At 46.4% G+C, this 21,248-nt stretch overlaps 1 protein-coding gene across 2 annotated transcripts in view; it reads left to right on the top strand.

The window, feature by feature from the left end:
• Positions 1-9,148, top strand: part of LOC111156707 (TBC1 domain family member 7) — a 23,664-nt gene extending 14,516 nt beyond the window's left edge. For both annotated transcript variants that reach the window (XM_022517744.1, XM_022517743.1), the window contains 3 exons: positions 5,851-5,996; positions 7,555-7,684; positions 8,699-9,148. In XM_022517744.1, coding sequence (XP_022373452.1) covers positions 5,851-5,996; positions 7,555-7,684; positions 8,699-8,785 — 363 coding nt within the window. In that variant the 3' untranslated portion in view covers positions 8,786-9,148. The remainder of the gene's footprint in view (positions 1-5,850; positions 5,997-7,554; positions 7,685-8,698) is intronic.
• Positions 9,149-21,248: the final 12,100 nt, after the last annotated feature.

Raw genomic sequence — 21,248 nt, 5'->3', positions numbered from 1 at the left:
CAGATCACAAGTAGGCAGAGAAGCAGGCAGAGAGAGAGGAGGAAGCAGGCTCCATGCTGAGCAGAGAGCCCGATGTGGGGCTCGATCCCAGGACTCTGAGATCATGACCTGAGTTGAAGACAGAGGCTTTAACCCACTGAGCCACCCAGGTGCCCCAATAGTATCAGTTTCTTAAATTTTTGTTAATCTGATAGTGAAAGTGGTATCTTATTTTAGCTTACATATCCTTATTTTCTAGTGAAGCTGAGCAGCTTTGCATATTTTTGTTGGTCATTTCTATTTGTCCATTTCTCTATCTTGTTTGCATCTTTCTTTCTTTGTAAGAACTCTTGATATACTCGGGATATTAATCCTGTGTTACATATGTTGGCAGTCTTTTCTCCCTGGATGTTGTGTAGAGATTTTCAAAGCTTTGATTTAATCAGATCTGTCAATATTTTGTTTTTTGGAGTTAGCAAACCCTTTCTAACTCCAAAATTAAAACGCAGGTTTTTAAAAAACTTTCCTCTAACTTTTAACGTTTAAACATTTTATTTATTTATCTTAATATGTTTTTAAAAAAAAATTTTTTTTTTAGAGGGGGAGGGAGTACGCTCAAGCAAGAAGGAGTGGGGATTGAGTGGGAGGGCAGAGGGAGAGAGCATCTTAAGCAGACTCTACACCCAGCATGGAGCCAAAAGTGGAGTTCGATCCCACAACCTTGAGATCATGACCTGAGCCAAAATTGAGAGTCAAAGGCTTAACTGAGCCACCCACGTGCGTCTATATTGAAACATTTTAAAATTGAGTCCTTTAATTTGTGAGGGATTTGTGTTTGTGATTGGTATTGACACAGGTTTGACTTTGTTTCTTTTTGTTGTTAATTGCAGTAAACCTTCAGTCAGTCTCCTCGTCTTCCCCTTTTGGTTTGATGTTATTAAGCTCATGCTTCATGCCAGGCAGTTTACTTTTTAATGAAAACTTAATTTTAGCACACCTCTCTGTTTTTATAGATGAAGAAACTGAAGCACAGAGCAGTTAAGTAACTTGCCCAAGGTCACACAGTTAGTAAGTAGTAGAACTACCTACCACTTAACACTATCTGTCGGTTTATTCTTTTTTTCACAGATTTGAAATGCCACCTTTATCATATACTAGATTTCTGTATATATTTGTATCTCTTTCTGGGGTTTTTCCCCATCAAGCTATTTGTCTATTCCTGGGCCAGTACCATATAATTTATTTAATATAGCTTCCTCATATGTTTTGGTAGGTGGTAAGGAAAATTCCTTCATATTATTGCTCTGTTTCAAAAGTGCCTTGGCTTTGCTTCAACTCAAGTTTCTTCTTAGAAATGAATTTTCAATCAGCAAAATACTAAATGCCCCCAAACCTTAATTTCTTCATCTTCAAAAAAGGTTTAATTAATTAATAAATTAATTTTTATTTATTTATTTTTTTAAAAGATTTTATTTATTTGACAGAGGAATCACAAGTAGGCAGAGAGGCAGGCAGAGAGAGAAGGAGGCAGGCTCCCTGCCAAGCAGAGAGCCGGATGCGGGACTCAATCCCAGGACCCTGAGACCATGACCTGAGCCGAAGGCAGAGACCCAACCCACTGAGCCACCCAGGCGCCCCACGAGGTTTATTTTAATATGTACATTATAGTACTTAGCACATAGTTTAAAATAGTTATGAAGTTGTTTTTTTAAAGTTCTTCAAAATGTGTAAGAAAAGTTAAGTTTCCTTTTTGTTGCTATTTGATTTACTGATTTACGTGAACATTTCTCATTAAGCTGTTCTTAGTTTCCCATAAAATTTTTATTACTGTGGTTAGTGGATCTCTTCTTCCTAGCTTCTTTTTAGAGTTTTTATAATCTTGTCTATCATTTTCGAGTTTTTGTGGTTTTACCAACGAAATTGGTTATCACAAAGCATAGCTTGTTTTATCATCCTAGGGAAATGTACATGTAATGGGCAGTAATGGGTTTTTGGCATGACAAGAAGATGAGACTCTGTCTGGTGGTGACACATTTATTATGTCATAATATTCTGATTGATAGGGTTACATCACAGCTTCTCCTCTCCTTATAAGCTTTAGGAAATGTTGCTCTCTAATGAGGCCTGTCTTTGGCAAGAATAGAATCCAACTTCAGACTGTGACCTGGACGGCCTCTCTGGTTAATCTCTTTCCAGAGCAGACCATCCTTAAGCCGTCTCAGGCTTAATTGTGTTTAATCATTAAAGTGAGTGAACTTTCTTTCATTGCCATTGGTCTGCTTTTTAAAAGCTATCCTAAAGAGGGTTTTTTTTTTAATGTTTTTTAAATAAACACTACTAACAGCCTCTTCCTAAGTTCAATATTAATTCCTCTCAGAGTGGTTAAGTCTCTTTTTTTGTCAGGTTTTGCCTTCTGTTATGTTTTCTTCATAAAGTAAGAATTTGAGGGTCATGGAAATACTGGAAATAACCTAAAAGTTTAGCTGTAAAATATAATCTCATCTACCATTTGCTGTATACTAAAACTTAAAAGCAATGTAAATATTATCTCTTTCCACTAAAAAAGTATATATACATTATATATTTATATTCACTATCTTTGTTAGATTTAGTAATAGCATATGATAACACATTTTCCTCTACCCTGCTGTTTTCACCTGATACATGCTAGAAATCATGCCATAAGTAGTACAGTTGACTCTTGAACAATGCTGAAGTTAGGGATGCTAAGCCCCCACCCAGTTGGAAATCACGTATAACTTTTGACTCCCTAGAAAGTTTAATTACTGTACCCTACTGTTGACTTGGAAGCCTTACCAAGAACATAAACAGTCTATTAACACGTATTACATATTTTGTATGTTTTATGTATTACAGACCATATTCCTATAATGAAGGAACCTAGAGAAAAGAAAATGTTATTGAGAAAATGATAAGGAAGAAAATATACATTTATCATACTGTATGTGTATTTATTAAAACACATTTACATATCAATGGGCCCATGTAGTTTAAACTCCTTTTCAAGGGTCAACTGTATATAGAGCCATTCCTCATTCCTTTTCACAGCTTCATACTACTCCACTCTGTGTATATGCTTTTGTTTATTTGACTTGTTCTCTATTGGCCACTTAGGATGTTTCCAGTCTTTTGTTATTAGACACGGTGTTATGGATTAATAGCTTTGTGCATATACCTTTTCATTTACTTACCAGTATATTCGGGGGATATGTTTTCTAGAAATAGGTTGACTGGATCAAAGGGTAAAGGCATATGTTATTTTGCTAGATATTTCCAAATTCCCCTTCATAGACCTCATCCTCATAACCAGTGAATGAGATGCATTTCCTTACAGTTTCCTTTGCCAACATGGTGTATCATTTTTGCCAGTCTGATAGGTGAGAGATAGATGATAACTTCAGTTTGGCTTTTTTTTTTTTTTTTTTTTTAAGGGTGAAATTTTTTTCATTGATTTTTTTAAAATTTTAATTCTGGTATAGCTCACATACAGTGTTGTATTAGTTTCAGGTGTGCAATATAGTGATTCAGCAGTTCCATATGTTACTCAGTGCTTCTCATGGTGACTGTACTCTTAATCCCTATTACCTGTTTCAGCCATCCCCTCAACTCCCCTCTGGGAACCATCAGTTCTCTGGAGTTAAGATTCTGTTTCTTGGTTTGCCTCCCTCTTTTACCCTATGTTCATCTGTTTTGGTTCTTTTTTGTTTGTTTTAAGATTTTATTTGTTTGACACAGCACAAGCAGGGGAGCTGCTGTGGGAGAAACAGGCTCCCCACTGAGCAGGGAGCCTGATGTGAGGTGTAATGTAATATATACTGGAAAACAGTTGGGTGCTATGCAACCTGTATATTATCAGTAGTTCTCTTTGGGTAGTGTGAGTTTAAGGGCTCTTTATATCTTTCTTTATTCCTTACTGCATTTTTGAGATTTCTTATAATGAACATGTTATAAATCAGGAAAAAAGATTTAGAAAAATTTAAAGAGTGGAAGGAAGATGTACATTGAGTGATTATCAAGATGTTGATTAGCATACTTCAACATTTCATTTAATTCATGATATTCACTTGGTTATTCAGCAATTTTATTTATATATATATGTACACACATCATATATATATATATATATATATATATATATATATATGATTATTTATTTACTTGACAGAGATCACAAGTAGGCAGAGAGGCAGGCAGAGAGAGAGAGGGGGAAGCAGGCTCCCCGCTGAGCAGAGAGCCCAATGTGGGACTCGATCCCAGGACCCTGGGATCACGACCTGAGCCGAAGGCAGAGGCTGAGCCAAAGGCAGAGGCTGAGCCATCCAGGTGTCCCACACTCACCTGTATCTTACTTGTTATTTGTATTGACTTTTGGGTGAGATTTTCTTTGCTATGAAACATAATATGTAAATATGTGTGTGTGTGTTCACCCATGTCAGTTTGTGAAAAAACATTCCACTGGCAGAACCAACCAGAATTCTAGATAGGGTTTTAGAGGTGAAAGGTGAGATCAAGAGCCCTTTGACAACTTAGACTTTGGAGAAAATTTCCTGTTTTTGAGAGCTGTGTGGAGTGTTCTTGAGAAGCTCTAGGAATTATTTAATAGTGTAGGAAAGTTGGTTTAACAGAAAAAATTAGAGCTCCCTGAAAGAGGGGAAAACTGGGCCCAATATTAATATGTGGGCCTCCCTGCCTGGCTAGCTCCCGTCATTCTTTGTAAGCCAGCTCAGATGTCACCTCTCCAGGAAATTGTGGCTTGTAAGGCCTGGGTTTGGATTCCCACCTCGATGTGTCCAACATCAGGTGCTTACCCCACGAGAGCTTTATTACAGGTTTGTCTCGAGCAGATTGTATGCTCCCTGAAGGCGGGGACATTATGTCAGTATGTTTTCATTTACTCTTCTGTATGTAGCATAGGGTTTGGCTATAGCAAACATTGTAAGAGGAATTACCTCTTTGGGCGAGATGCAGATATTTAGTAAAAGAAACATTTGTATTTGCTTAGGTGATATGGGATGTCCTTGTGTGTTTCTGAATAGGGAATACAGACTTCAGGGTTTGACCCCCCAGGTGCCATTCTTGGCCAGTGGACCCTAAATATAGCAGCTTGTGCCAGGTGGGTTTGGCTGGTCTGGAGCTGGCTTGGTTAGCTCTCCCAGGCTTCTAGAGTTGGCTGCTGCCTAACCTGTCATGGGAGAGGCTACCAGATGGAACCCAGGTGCTTTGTGCCCCCCATGTGATTTCTCTGCCTCCTGAGACTTCTCCTGCCCTCGTGGTACTGAGTGCCTCCTCTGGATGTCTCTGTCGTAGGGGTGTCTTTGGCGTGGTGCCCAGTAGTGCTTGGCAGAGGTGTGGTCTGGACTGATGGGCCCTTTTCATATCCAGCTCTTTTTGTCGCATTCTTCTGGACTCCCTCTCCCCACTTGATACCACTCTGTTTCTTTGGTCTATCTCTTTCCCCTTCTCCCTGTGTATCATGTACTGTTCTGGAGCAGCCAGGAGTGTCACGGGCCCTTCTTAGGTCCCCAGAAAAATTGAATTTTGCTTTGGACTTTTGCTTTGGCTGTGGAACCTTGTTGGTGCCGTTAGGGGGAACATTAGGGGGAACAACCGTTTGGTTTTGCTGGGTCCTGTCCTGGAAAACCCCTCAGTCCCACCTCACTGGTTGTTCTGGTCAGTGCTGACCTAGGAACTTTGTGTCACGCGTGACTTGGAGGAGTCTGAAGTTTTGTTTTCTAGCGCTTGCCTGCATTCAGCATGTACATTCGATTCATCTTATTCATCACAGGCTGTGAGATTGGGTAATGTTATGTCACAGGAAACGAGTAATCTCTCTTCCTGTTTAATCATTAGCCAAAGGCTTTTGAACAATACTTGAATCTGGAAGACAGCCGTTTGCTGAGTCATCTGAAGACGTGTTCTGCGCTGTCCAGACTTCCTTACGATCTCTGGTTCAAGAGGTGCTTCGCGGGGTGCTTGCCTGAATCCAGTTTACAGAGGCAAGTATCGCTTCCAGAGATGGCCGAAGGCCTGAAAGGCACAGGAGGATCCTAGTTTCTCGTGTGCTTGTCCTTTAGAGTATGAATCTGCTTTAGGATAATACCAGTAATTTGAGGCTAACTTCCCTGGCAGGCAACAGAGCAACTTGATTCGACTTACTATTTATGCACTTAGAAATGCCAGAATATTAGTAATGTTAATGTAATATGAATACAAATTAATGTTAATGCTAGAAAGATTAGAATATACAATTAGAAAACTTGAAGGCCCTCAGTCTGTTAGATGATGTACACTGCTCACGTCTGAGGCCGTCTCCAGGAGCTTATATTGGTCTAGGCTTTTCCAGAAATGTGGTAGATCCTGATCTGGAGGAAATCTTCCTATTTCTTAGTTCCATCGTGACATCTTTAAAGTGGCTAAAGGCAGGCAGAGAGATCAGAGACTCACACTCTGCTTTTATTCATTTCAGACGTATTGCTGGCATTTCAGAGTCCTGCTCCTCCCTCCACCCCAAGACTGTATGAGGTAGTTGGGAAGAAAGGTGACATGCAGAAGACAGCACAAGACAGTGCATGACTAAGCACATAGAGTGCAGCACCAACTTTAAGGGGAATAGGAATTATCAGAATAGGTTTTTTAGAGTGGTTGCAGATTCCTAACTAGCCCCTTAAGCTCTTTTTAAAAAAAATTTTATTTGTTAGAGCGAGAGTGGGCATGAGCAGGGAGGAGAGGGGGAGAAGTAGGCTTTCCTGCTGTTCAGGGAGCCTGATGTGGGACTTGATCCCAGGGCCCTGAGATCATGACCTGAGCCGAAGTCTGGCACTTAACCCACTGAGCCACCCAGGCGCCTCCTAGTTCCTTTAGTTCTGGAGAAGTTTTAGGAATTTGAGCCACTGGAAAATGAAATTGCATTGATCTCATTTCATATGCTGCTTTTGTTATTCCTTAGTACTTAATGATTAGATTAGCATTACACAATATTAATAAAATCCACACTTTGGTTTAAGACTTTCCTTCCCTTAAATGTCAGGTTTAAAACATTAGGGATTGGGGACGCCTGGGTGGCTCAGTTGGTTGAGCAGCTGCCTTCGGCCCAGGTCATGATCCCAGTGTCCTGGGATCGAGTCCCACATCGGACTCCTTGCTTGGCAGGGAGCCTGCTTCTCCCTCTGCCTCTGCCTGCCATTCTGTCTGCCTGTGCTCGCTCTCTCTCCCTCTCTCGCTCTGACAAATAAATAAATAAAATCTTTAAAAAAAAAAACAAAACAAAACATTAGGGAATGGGTGTCTGGTAGATCTCTTAAAGAGCAAGTACTCTTTAGTGATCATTCGTTTTCCCCTTGCAGTGCTGATTGTGTGTGAAATGTGTTTCAAATAGCTGATTTGTTGTGTTTTTGCTTTTCTGATGATTATTTCATTATAGCTTTCTCTGAAGTTTATACTTCAAGAGTAATTTGATTTAATTTTGTAATTTGAGATGTTTAGCTGAACAAAGTTCAAACTCAAATAATTTTATTATCTCTCTCTCTCTTTTTTTTTTTTTTTTTTTTTTTGTAGGGTTTGGGATAAAGTTGTAAGTGGATCCTGTAAGATCCTAGTTTTTGTAGCTGTGGAAATCTTATTGACCTTTAAAATAAAAGTAATGGCTCTGAACAGTGCAGAGAAGATAACAAAGTTTCTGGAAAATGTAAGTGTTCTTTTTTTAAAATTTGATTTTGAATCTAGAAAGGAAGTCCGTTTAGCAAGCCAGATTTTCCTACTGCATTACATTCTTTCTTTGATATTTTTACCTTTAAAGAAACCCTTTTTCCCCTTGGAAAAATTTAGCTTAAAGTTGGTCTGTTTGCATCCTCTCTGTGGGGGATGACGGGCTGAGTAGTGAGACTGTTATTGGGAGTGTATGTGTCAAGACCACAGTCTTATCGCCTGACCACCAGGCTTGCTGAGAAAAGGAAGAGGTGAGATCTGTCGTGAGGTCGAATAATCCTTCTTAGTGGAAAAGGAAGCTTGATGTTTTGGGGATTTTGTAAGCCCTTTCATTGCTGTTACTATCTCTGGCAGAATCCCAGTTGGGCTTGTTAATGTTCGTAAGTGTATACTTAGTGCGTGCAGGGAAAGGTCTAAATGAATCTCTGAGTATCTTAGAATACCCTTAACCAGGAGAGAGGTAGAGGAGATTTATGCCGGGATGAATTTCACTGGACCCAGAATCTCTTCTTTTTAATTGGTCACTATTAACATTTGAACAGTGGCTCAGTACATAGTAAGTACCAGTGAACGTGAGGTGAATACGAGAGTCCTCAGCATTCTGTTCACCGCCGACAGTGCCAGGGCCCCCGCTAAGTATTCTTCACGGGGTCTCCCACGGAATCCTAAACAGCCCTAGGAAGAGTGGCTTCATCTGCCTCATTTTAGAGCCGGGATCTGAACTCCGGTAGCCTGGGTAGCCTGCCCAGGGGCACATGGGACAGCGCGGGCTTAAAACCCAGGCAGTCTGACCAGGGCTCCTTGGCGTGTCCTCCGGTGGCCTGTGAAACAGAGATCCGGGCTGTGGCCTTTCACACGATTGCTTTCTGCCCTGCCAAGTCGTGAGAACTCTGATGGGGTTGGGGACACATAAGTGCTATGGCACAGCGAACGAGGGAGAGAAGGAAGTTATACACACTTGCGGTTTCACGACGACTGCTTTGCTTGTCTGCAGATTCCCCAGGACAGCTCGGACGCGATTGTGAGCAAGGCCATCGACTTGTGGCACAAGCACTGTGGGACCCCCGTGCACTCAGCCTGATGGCTTCCGGCGCACGTGGCCTGCTGGGCCACCCTCAGCAGGGACACTGCCTGCTACACTCATGGAAAAGGCTCTTCTTGCTTTGGTGCTCAGAGCATCATTTTTTCCCCAGTAAGGTTGTTTAAGATACCTGGTGACGTTGTGTTTGGAGCGGCAACTTGTAGTTACACAGAAGTACAGAGCTCAGCTCTGAACAGCCATTAAAAGGGTTATTCCAACAGTACCTCCCCATTCTCCACACATCAGCCGGGGAGGGTGGGTGCTTTGATAGGCAAGTCTGCCCCGCTCCTCTCTAAGTAGCACCACGCTCGTTCCTTTCTAAGGCTATTTCTGGAATAAAGAAGAACTTCCTTTAGTTGACAACTCCGATTCGGCTCTCTCCTTGATGCGATGCTCGTTTAAGCTGTCTGCTTTCTGAGGCTTCATCTTGCCAAATAGGTTTCAATAAAAGCCTTACCTTTTTTTTTTTCCCCTCTGTCAGTCGGAATGAAAATTATTGAACAAAATATGTCTGCATCTACCTACCAGAAGGGAGAATACTTGTGGATGTCTTGCCAGACTGCTTTTTCCTGATGAGTCCTTAAATGTTGGGTGGGCTCTAGGGAGCACTCTGCCACCCAGCATTGGAATGGGAGAACCGGCAGGCTAAGGCTAATAGCTAATGCCCCTGGGCCCTGTTGTGCCACATAATGGTTACTGTTGATTGGACAGTCGTAGGCTTTGAGACCCGTGATTGAGAGGAGGCCCTTTGTTCAAGACTGATCCAGCTGTTGGACCTGCAGAAGCCTGGGTGGTGAGTGAGTTCTCTACCCAAGCCACCCCCAGAAGAGGAGGGAGCCCTTGAAATTATGCAGTTAGAGTTTGGAGAATCTCTTCCCTCCCTACTATGTAAATTAACTATTGACAAAGAGGTCAGAGTGAACGGAATTGTTGAAGCCAGCTGGTACTTCTGTATAAGTAACACATCCAAGAGTATTTAATTTTTAAAGCAAGGAAATACACCCAGAAGAAATCTTTTTTTAAAGATTTTATTTACTTGACAGAGATCACAAGTAGGCAGAGAGGCAGACAGAGAGAGGGGGAAGCAGGCTCCCCGCTGAGCAGAGAGCTGGATGTGGGGCTCAGTCTCAGGACCCTGAGATCATGACCTGAGCTGAAGGCAGAGGCTTAACCCACTGAGCCACCCAGGCGCCCCCAGAAGAAAACTTCTTAAAGCAAAATGCTGTCTACAGTTACTGCTTTACATTTATTTATTCAGCGATTGGCTCTGCCCCTGAAGAATTTTCCAGCCAGTTGGAGACAGAAGAGAAAACCCGTAAGAAGGAATTCTTGCTCCAGTTGTCTGCTCTTTGGTGATCTGGGCAATATGTAAAATTCAGAGAAGTTCTAAAACAAAAATAATTTTGCTTCTATTTAATTTATGAGCCACGTATCGTTAATACAGCTTTTTAGTAAACTACAGATTATAAAGTCATGTGATAGTAAATCTCAACTCCAGAGAAAGAGGAAATGAAGAATTAGCAACCTCTCAACAAGAGTGTAGTTTCAAGGTATGTGCTCATGCTTACTCCTGAATCCTGGGAGAGGACTGGAACGCCACAGAGCGAGTGCGGGAGGCAGAGGGGAGCAGGGGCTGCCTGGGATGCTTGGGCAGGAGGAACCCTAGTGGGCTGACATACCGCTTCACAACTTTGGGGAGGGTCCAGAGGAGCTGAAGGGATGACTTTTACCATCCTGTGAAGGGATGGGAACAGAAATAGTCTGCCAAACCCAGGTTGGTCAGACCTGTATGGCAAAGGACTGGGGTGGGGAGGTTTGGGGATTTTCTTTTAAAGTGAGTCAGTCTGATACCGTCGAGAGTTCTCTTTCAAGAGTTCTCTTTCTTAGACAACCAAACAGCTCCATCTCAGCAGAGGGTTTTTTTTTTTTTTTTAAACATTTTATTTATTTATTTGAGAGAAGAGAGAGACAGTGAGAGAGAGCATGGCAAGGAGAAGGTCAGAGGGAGAAGCAGACTCCCCATGGAGCTGGGAGCCTGATGTGGGACTCGATCCCGGGACTCCAGGATCATGACCTGAGCCGAAGGCAGTCGCTTAACCAACTGAGCCACCCAGGCGCCCCTCAGCAGAGGGTTTTTGAAGGCCCCCTGGGAGGACAGTGGCAGGATAGGTGAGGATCTGATTTCATTTTGATATCAGAATTTTATTTTGCTGAGAGCCTCAGTATTTTGAAAATGTTTCTGCCCACTGCCTTTGGTGAGAAGCACAACACCTGATAAAAATACCGTCATAGTCCCATGATTCAAAACATTTTGCTAGGAGGATGCTGCAGAATTTCTCTTCGATGTTAAAGCCCAGGGTTTTTGTTACAGCGGAAACTGTTCGGGCTAATCTGTGGTCTTTCCCTCTCCATTGGAAGATTGGGATTTAACATTATTCAGTTTTAGTCCTTCCCATCCACAGTGTTGTATTTTTTTTTTTTTTAGCTCATTCATTCATTTATTCATTCATTTTTTACAGTGTGTTCATAAACACGTTGGAAAAGCTCCAGATCTGCTCTGCTAGGAGCTACTGGGAACCCAGGAAGGTTGAGGTGTGTGTGGCTTCTGCCTCGTAACAGATGGAATGGACGGATGGCGTGCACACAGGCTTGTGGGGGTGTGTCTGAGGTTACTTCAGCAAATGGGTCAGGGTTCGTTAGAATCAAGTGCTTTTTTTTTGATAATGGAAAGTTTGCCTGAAAATCATGGGGCCAGCCTCAAATCACATGATGTGGAGGAAGAACCTTGAGGGCCTCCATCCTCTCTCGCTGTGTGAGGTGTAGGCCCGTCTTGTATTGAATTAAGAATCCTCCCTTAGCTCTGACCTGTTCCCTGTTGTGTAGTCATCACTTCCTCACTGTGGGGATTTTTTTTCTCCCTAAGAGGGAAGACTCGGGAGGGAAGTCCGTGAGGGTGAGGAGGGTAAAACTAGAGCAGATATGCCTGGACGAGTCTCTTGCTCAGAGTGACCGCCTCTGCTGGTGCTGTGAGATTTCAGGCAGGACGCGGGTCCCGACTTCTGCCGCCGGGGGCAGCCTTTGGGAGGGGCGGGCTGCGCGCCTGGCTCTGCGGTTTGCATCTGCCTGTGGTTACACAGGATCAGCAGCTCTTGTCTTCAACTGGATGTTCTGGGTTTGGGAGGGCCAGAGGACACTTCTCTCTGCCTTGACAAGAGAGGGGACTGTAGGGATTTTTGTAGCAGGAACTGGTGGCATTCTCTCTGGTGGATGAAACAAAGAGCTGTTTCTCCTTTAGACTCTGTGCCAAATGAAACTGCTTGTGGTTCTTGGCACGGGCCGCACCTCTCTGGGTCAGCTGTTGCTTACCTAGCGTGGGTGCCAGTTTGGGAGGCGGAGAGGGTGAAGGAAGAGGGGTGATGAGAACAGGAGGAAGCTGGGAATTTTCCTGGAGGACCACAGGGTGGGGTGGGGGCACCATCCTTTTTACTGCTTTCCTCAGTGGTTCCTCCCTGACTTCTTCGGTTTCTTTCAGCCTTGCGTCGTGGGGTTAAAAAGTAAGTGCACAGTTAGTTGCCAGGTGAGGTGACAGTTCCTCACCTCACTCCTGGGAGCTGGTTTTCCTGTAGGGCAACCACAGGGGGAAGCTGGAGAAAGTAATCCAAGAAGAGTATTGGAAAAATCCTTCCAGAAACTTGTCTTGACTGAGCAGAACTGCAAACAGAATATCACAGTGGGTGCTTAGTGTTCAGACCTCAAGATCACACCTGCACCGTAAGCACGACTGTGTTGTTGACCAAGAGCTTGTGCACACACTCACCGGGGACCGCACACACACCAGCCTCTGCCCGTCCCGTCCCTACAGTTAGCAAGAGCCGCCTGCCCTTTGTAGTTCTGGCGTCTCTCTTCTCCCACCTCCGCCTGCCCTCTGCACTAATGCCCTGGAGGTTTGTGAGGGAGGCGGCGAGGAGGAGGAGGAGCGCTTGGGACAGTTCGCCTCCGCCTGTGAGAAGGCTGTGCTCGCTGCCATGGCCAGCCTCTGTCCCCCGCCTTCCATGTCTCCCCTTCCTTTCGGTTGGGTTCCTTCGCTCTGTTAGGCATTCTTATTGAGTCGTGAAATCAGTCTGAACACTCCTAATGACAGACCAGCTGCTGAGCTCAGTTGCTGAGCAAGTCCTATGGCGGCTGCCCTCTTCGAGCTTGTAATCATGTGGGGAGACAAATACTAAACACGTCTGTATTGTGTTCTCTTGGTCTTAAAGAGTACCTCTCAGCTCCCCTGAGCTGCCCCACAGAGGACGAGGTAACGTGGGTCGGCCCGTGAGCTTCAGAGCCGGGTTAGGATTACTCTGACACGTGGGGTTCTTGTTCCCTTAGTGGGAGGAGGGCCTGAGCTCTTGCCCCACTCACTAGTTCTGTGACCCCGGGGGGCTCGCTTGGTTTGCATTTGCTTCCCTACCGTCAGACGGTGGTGATTCTGTTACATGCCCTACCCTGCTGTATGCTCGCGAATGAGAAAGTGGCTTAAGAAATCTGGAGTTCTGTATTGAGTATTTTCGATAGCATCGTTCACAGGGACGCAGCCAGGCACTGCGGGTTCGGATCGCACAGCACTGCAGGGCCTAACTCTGCTCTGCCCGGACTGGGAAGCTGAAAGGATGTTCTCCTGCTGCTCAGCCCCTGTCCCATTGCAGGCACCACTCATTTTGTGGTAGTTGTTTGGAAGGCTCTTGTTAGAGCTAGTCTTGGACTTGTACTAAACTTTCCATGTGGTTTCCCTCTAAACTGCAAGCCTCTTGAGGCCCGTGTCTTGTTCCCTTTTCCTGACCCCCAGCTTATCTAGTACAGCTCGCTCCTCGTGCATGTTTTCTCCCCCAACCATGCCAGCCTGCCCTTCTGTGGACTTGCGCTCATCTTTGCCAGGAATGTCCTCTCCCCGCTGCAGGGCTCTGTCTCTGAAGTTCAGCTCAAGCAGCCCCTCCTCCAGGAAGCTCTCCTGGCTCTCTGCCTCTTTCCTGTTGCCTCAGGCTTGTTTCCTTCCTGGTACTCTGTGTTCTTTTCACCACATTTAATACATTGGTTGAGGCCCGTGATCTCCTTGAGGGGAGAGATCGTGTCTCACTCTCTTTTCCTTTCCCTCAGAAACCAAAGCACATCCCAGCTGGCTCAGTCTCGCCATGGATATGAGTTGGAGTACATGAATGCCCACCTCAGTGTTAAGACTTCTGTGGTGGCATGTAATGGAATCATCTGGAGCTAGCTTGCTTAGAGAAGACCTTTATTCTAGGGTACAGGGTGAGGCTCAGGACCCAGCAGGCTCAGGGCTGGCCAGATCTGGGACGGGACTAAAGAGCCTGGCTCTTAGACACCTCACTTTAACCTATGCCGTATGTCTGCTGTGTTCTCTCTCTCTGCTGTCCAGATTGCTCTGGCAGAAGATGCCTTACTGTAAGACCCTGGGCTGCCTTGTTGTGGGTGCAGCCTCTGGAGACAGTTTCTTGGTTCCAGTTTGTCAGACTGTGAGAAAGAGGCTGTGGTCCTGCTGGGCTCTGGCGCTGTCCGGTCATCGTTAGCCGTGGGAAGGGAGGGCTCACGTGGCCATGTCGGGCTGGTGAGGAGGGATGTTGTTACAGGGTCCGCTCTGAACTGAAAGGCCACTCTGAAAAGCTTTCCACTCCATTTAGCAAGTCTGTTAGTTGGATACGTACCCTGCAAAGGTGCCAGGAGGGGCACCAGGCACCTCCTGCCTTGAACGAAGTCTGAGTGGCTTGTCCGTCACCCCTCATTTCTGGCTTCTGTCAACCAGTTGAAGGGTGGAACAGCCAGTCCTTTCAGACGGGGCGGGCAGAGTGGGAATAACCCACTGGGAGCTTTGGCAAGCCCTGTCTTCTTCGGCTAGGTGTTTGTGAACATTATCAAGTCTAATTTATTCTGGAACTCCGCAGAAAATCGGCTTCACCCAGCTCCTTCCCCTGACCTGAGGCAAGTGGGAGGGCCGGGTGAGCAGCGGCTAACAGCAGTGTTAATTTGCCTCTGACTGCTTGGGCGGGTGTCTGGTCCCCCCGGGGTGTCCTGCAGTCTGGGTCTCTAGACAGAGCTGGGCCAGATGTGGCAGCCGTTGGGTGAAGTACATAACATTAGTGGGGGCATGTGGCCGTTAGGGCCAACTGATTTCAAGGTCACAGGGCAGGCACATCTAGCCCTGAGGAATGTGGGAGCCAGATGAGAGCTAGCGAGCCGTCTGGTTCCACACTCCCGTCCCCAGCACGCAGGTCAGGGAGGTGAGGGGTCCAGCGCTCCAGGGGCTATACGAGGTCGCCGCAGAGGACCGAGCAGCCTCCTGGCTGGAGTGTACTTCCCCAAGCTACTGCCTCGTCCTCCAACCCTGCCCCGTCCATTCTCCCATGCTTCAGGTCCCTTCATTTGGATAAAACATTGTCCATCTGTCCCCCCGTTGATGCTCTATGGTTGGGTAGGGTGGCACTCTGTCCTCATCTGTAACATGGGAAGGATGCGGGCGGCAGTAACCACCTTACAGAACTGGTAGGATTAGGTGCAGGAAGATCCGTGCTGGGCGCAGATTGAGGTCTCAGTAAACATTCCATGTTATTGTGTCACCGGTGATAACAGTTTAACTGTACGTTCTTCTCAGGGAGGTGGCACTGTAATTCTCAGTCTCCTTAAAGATGAAATGTCTTAGAGGAGGCTGCTTCCCCAGATGAGGCTTTTAGGAGATTACAGACCCATTACATGTTCTTGAAACCATGCCTTTTGAACGAGGCTTCTTAAACTTTAATGTGCAAAAGGAATCCCCTGGTGCCTTTGTTAAAATGCAGATTCTGGTTTAGTTCTGTGGTAACGGGCTGAGGTTCTTGAATTTCTTTTTTTTTTTTTTTTTGGTTCTTGAATTTCTTATGTGCCCCCCAGTGCTGCCAATGCTTCTGGTCCTTGGGGACCTCAGTTTGAGTAGCAAGGATTTAGGGAACATAGATGTCACCTAGTACAGGGCTTAACCCTGACTGCCAAAGAAATGCAAAAGCATTAGGTAGGCCTTCCAGGAAAGGTGTTTATTTAAAGAGAATTTGCTCAGTGGGTAGGTAAACTTTCTTCTTAACTTCATGTCTGGAACACATACATAATGCCGGGAACTCCAGCAGCCATTGTGGAACATGAGGCAACCACAAGGATGGAAACCATGATGAGGATGGTGGGGCAGAAAAACGGAGTTGTGGTACATTTGATGATGTCACAGGCTTTTCCATGCTTAGCTCCAGACTTCCTTTATAGAAACAAGCAGTTGTTTTGGCCACTGTTTGGGTTTCCTGTTATGTGAAGGCTGCTGAATGCAGTGCTGATGCTACTAGAGTAGATGCAGTTCAGCAGCTTAGCCACAGGTTTAAATCGGTGTCCTAAGCATCTTTCTGAGAACCCTTTGTGGCATTTGCTGGTCAATGTAGGGGCAAGGGAACTGGGTTGAGAGCTAGAAGCCTGGGGTTCTCAGCTAGGCTCTGCCACTCCCTAGCTGCATGATCCTGTTCTTTCAAGCCTCAGTCTCCTTGTCTGTAAAATGGGGATGGGAGCTGAAAGTGTCCAGTACGGTGCCGGGTGCAGAACTAATGGCAGCTGGTGTTGGGGGGGATGGGTCTCAGGGTGATGGTGTGAGGACACAAAGGTCAGCCCGACAGCAGTGACCAGTACTGATGTGAGCAGTGAGGGGCTGCAGGCTGAAGCTTAGCGGGAGGCAGGGGTGCACCATCTGGGCCTTCCTTCAGGGTTGCCTACCTGGGTGTGCCAAGGGCAACAGCGTGGCTGCTTCTGCTGTAACCAGAAGGGGTTGGACTGAGTGCCCCTGTCCCCGTCAATGTTCTGCCCATGTGACTTTGTTCAGAGGAAGGGGTGGAACCCAAAACCGCTTTCTAATGGGCTTTGAGAAATATGCCTTCTTCCCTGCACCGGCTCAGGAGCTCAGAGCTGGGGCCTGGGAGGTGGCTCCAGGCTCCGGCAACATCTCGACTCCCCTCATTGGTTCAATGCTGAAACCCATATGCTGCTCTCCGGCTACTTGCCCCCAGCCGTTCAAATGGACCAGTGGCCAGCCCTCAGTGTCTGCTCTCTCCTGTTGACAGGGGCCTACAGCGAAATATTTGCAACCACAGCAGAACGGTCCACACCTTTTCTGTCCAAATCAAAGAGCTATTCTGTTTTGCTTCAAATTTCTCTCTACAACTGTCCAAACCCAAAGCCATCTCTCTCTGTCCTTCCCCCTCTTTCCCACTTGAATGACTTAAGTTCTGCACCTGTACTGTTTTCACTCATGCAGAGCTAGCTGGTTCCTGGAGGGCAGAACCATGTCTTTACAATGAACTGAAACTATCAAGAGTCGTGGTTACTCCCAGCCTGAGGACTGGGGGGTGGGGTAGGTGATGGGCCGAGGCCTGAAATAGGAACCTCTCTCTGCTTGGCCCCATGGGGCTCCATTTTTCTGACCCGCTGCTAGATGGCCTGAAAAATGCCCACATTTCCTTATTGTGGTCTGTTCCTAGATTTTCAATTTTGATATAATTGAAATAGGTTTGTCCGAGTAAACACATTACACACAGGTACGTTTCCTGGTTCAGGAAGACTAAAGGTAACCAGTACCTTATGTACTTTCAAATGCTCCCCCCATCCCCTTTTTAAAAACAGTTTTATTTAAGTCATTTCTACACCCAATGTGGAGCTTGCACTCAGACCCTGAGATCAGGGGTCACATGCTCTACCCACTGTGCAGCCAGGCGCCCCCGTAACTGGGGTTTTGAACAGAAGAGGTCTGTGTGCATGTCAGTGGGACAGGAGGGTATGTGGCGCACAGCGACAGCCCCAAGTTGCCTTCCTCGGAAGGAGCTGTCAGCCTCCACACGAGTGTGGGTCTGTACGTGCTTTTCTAGGAAGAAGGGAGGCCGGTGTAGGGGTTTCTCTTGCCTACTTTGGGGCTGACAGAAGCAAGTCAGTGAGACTGAATTGAAAGTCCTGAAGCGTTAACCGGCAGCAACAGGCTCTTGGGCCCCGGCGGGCGGGTGTTCTGCGGTGGGGCGAGCCTGGGGGCTGCTGGGGACGACCATAAGTATTTTAATGGTAACTTGGAAAGCGGCCCCCCTGCCCCGCAATAAGGCAGCACAGAATGTGAACAAAGCCAGCTTCCTGGCTGGTGATGGTTTTGCTGTTTTAACCACGGGGCCTTGTAGAGCCGGCCCTGGCTGGGGCTTATCCTTCTGTGAGGCTCGGGGCCGAAGGCAAAAGCCCCAGCTTCTGCACACGCACTGCCCACTGGGATGCCGGGATAAAGGCTCCTTACCCGGCTTCTGTTCATGGGGGACACTTTCCGAGATAATAGGCTTTGCCAACGTGTGATAGGCTTTTTATCTGCTTAGCTGAAGAAATTCGCCCTCTTCTGGGAGGGGGGGCTGTGAAATCACAGGCTTCACAGACAGCCTCCCGTGGCCCTCGAAACCCCCCATGAACGAGGTGTCCGTGACAGCCATCCCACTCCAGGTTGGTAATTAAGGAACAGACTGAATCTTCCTCCCTCCCTTCCATTCTGTCTGTTGTTGCTGTTCTTCTTTTTTTAGTAAAAGAACAACGGCAGTGATGTCACCACGCAGGAGACAGAGACTGGAGATGGCGAGGCATGGTCCTGATCTGCTGCAGAGGCGGGGAGAGGCCGGCCCGTGGGATTCCAGCTCCTACACCTGTGTTGTAACTGGTTAGTCCCAGCTAGAAGAGAATCCGTTAAACTGTGCTTTCGTGGTTTATTCTTCCTGTCTTTTCTGCAAACAAATGCATTAATTCACTTCTAAAAAGGCTCTTTGCCTTCCTCTGGGGTGTTGCCACATGGAAATGTGATCATGGCCTTTTATGCTGAAATAAGGAACATTTAAAAAAAATTAATGGCACATAGTGAGCAGACCCCTCCTCCCTTTTACCAAATAATAGGGACAGATTGCGTGCCCACGACTGATTCAGTGTCAGGTGTGTTCTTCCTCTCGGGCTTTAAGCTCTTCTCTTCCTGCCCTCGCCACAGCCCCAGGTGGGACCCGTGCCGTGCCAGCTCAACGTGAGTTCCCTTGCAGGAAGTCATAAAAACGGCCCGACTGGCTCGTGGTTGGTGGGTGAGGGTGCCCCTGGTGGGAGCCGCACACGGGCTTGGAGAGACCTGGATGTCTTTGCTGATCCGTAGTCTTCCCATGTTCGGAGATGACATGATCACTTAAGACAGGTGACTGGGAGAAGTGGACGGCAGCTGAGAGTCCGAGAGAGCAGCGGGAGGCAGCACGGGTGTTGACCTAGCAGTGAGGTTAAGAGCGAGGCTTTAGAGCCAGACCCGGTTTGGAAACCACCAGGAATGTCATAAGGAATGAATAAAATCCTCCATGAAAATGGTGTAGCACAGCACCGGTATGTAGTCAGCGTGTCCGGGAGCCGTGTGTGGTGGCATCAGTGGGAACGAAGTGCCCACACGGTCTCTGTGAGACGCTGGCCACATGTCAGGTACAACTCTCTGTTTAGACTGTTTTGTTTTTGTGTGACTGCTCTGTCCTCACTAGAATCCAGGGTTCCCTAAGTGAGGCCTCCAGGGACTCCAGTCAAGGAAGCTTGGGCGCACAGTTCCCAAAGCCCCTTTGTTGTCCCTGAGGTGATCACCTCAGCATGGCCCCATCACCAGCCAGTCTGCTGGGCTCCAGGGCCACATATGCCACAGGGGCCCGCTCTGGAATCTGCTCTGGGGCTTCCCAGCAGGAGGGTAAGGTGGGAGATGGGCCACACCAACAGTAAGGCTGGTGTGGGGGAGATTGGGGTCTCACCAGTAAGGCAGGGGGGCTGGCAGATGTCAGGCAGGAGAGGGGTGCGAGCCGGTCTGTATCTGGATAGAGGACTGCGGACCGAGAGAGGTCACGGCAAGGAGAGCGTGGCTCTGATCATCCCAGCGAGAGGTGAGGGCCTTAATTAAAGAGCAGTGGAAGAGCGTCTAGAACTCATTAGCAGGTGTTTATGATCAGCGGGAAGTGGAAAAGAGAAAGTGACTTCTGGATGATGACACTTTACTAGAAAAGGAAGGAAGGGGAGGAGCAGGTTTGGAGCAGAGGGGCAGGGCTTGAAAATATGAAAGCAAAAGTCTGGGACAAACTGAATTTGTGGAGCTTGGGAGACACGCGTCAGACATGCTCGCTAAAGCATTTGGTGAGAGCTGACTGTATGACAGGCAGTGTTCTAAGCACCTCATCCATGTTTTACTTCATCCTCCTAAGAGCCCTATAAAATAGGCTCCTTATACTCTGGTTTCTCTTCAGATCGCATAAATCTTTTACCTTTTACTAAAATAGGTGCCTTTATTCCCATTTTACAGATGTGAAAGCCGAGGCACAGTGTAACTTGCTCAGCACAGTGTAAGTCACTTGCCTGACACAGCTAGGAACAGGTAGTGCCAGAATTCGACCCCCCGAGCTCCTGGGCTCCGTACCATGTTGCTGTTTTCTTCTTTCTTTCTTTTTTATTGAGGTATAGTCAACACGCAATGTTGCATTAGTTTCAGGTATGCAGCACAGTGACTGGATAGGTCTGTGTGTTTTGCTGTGCTCACCACGAGTGTAGCGCCCCAATTGTCCCCACACAGCACCATTACAATGCCGCCAAGAACATTCCCTGTGGAACCCTCACGTAGCGTTGGTGGGAATGTAAAATGGTGCAGGCACTGTGGAAAACAGTATGGAGGCTTCTCAAAAAATAAAAAAAAGGAACTACTGCATGATCTGGTAATTCCACTGCTGGGTATCTACCCGAAGAAAATGGAAACACTAGTTCCTCACTACGTTAGGGTTCCATTTTCTCCACATTTTCCACCAAGGCTTATTTCTTGTGTTTTTGATACTAGCCATTCTGACAAGTGTGAGGTGATACCTCATTGTGGTTTGATTTTTGTTTCCTCATGATTGATGCTGTTGAGCATTTTCTCATGTGTCTCTTGGACATTGATCTGAATAGACATTTTCCCAAAGACGACAGCCATCTTAATTTTTTAAAATATTTATTTGTTAGAGACCAAGCAGGGCAAGGGGGAGAGGGATAGAGAGAATCTCAAGCAGACTCCATACTGAGCGCGGAGCCTGACACGGGGCTCTATTTCAGGGCCCTAAGATCGTGACCTGAGCCAAAATTAAGAGTTGGAGGCTTAACTGACAAGCCACCCAGGCACCTCTCTCTGCTTATTTTTTTCTAAGATTTTTTTTTGGTGGGGGGGGTGGTGTTATGTAAGTTCTTTATATATTTTGGATATCAACCCCTTATTGGATTTATCATTTGCTCGTATCTTCTCCCATTCAGTAGGTTGCTTTCTTTTGTTGATGTTTCTTTGCACACCAAACTTTATATTTTGGTGCAGTCCCTTGCCTGAGAAGACTTAGCTATGAAAATGTTGCTAGGCTGATGTCAG

This window comes from Enhydra lutris, unplaced genomic scaffold (assembly GCF_002288905.1).
Source record: "Enhydra lutris kenyoni isolate GAN:26980312 unplaced genomic scaffold, ASM228890v2 scaffoldscaffold48, whole genome shotgun sequence".
Classification (NCBI taxonomy): domain Eukaryota; kingdom Metazoa; phylum Chordata; class Mammalia; order Carnivora; family Mustelidae; genus Enhydra; species Enhydra lutris.
This window is presented reverse-complemented; position numbering and strand designations above follow the sequence as displayed.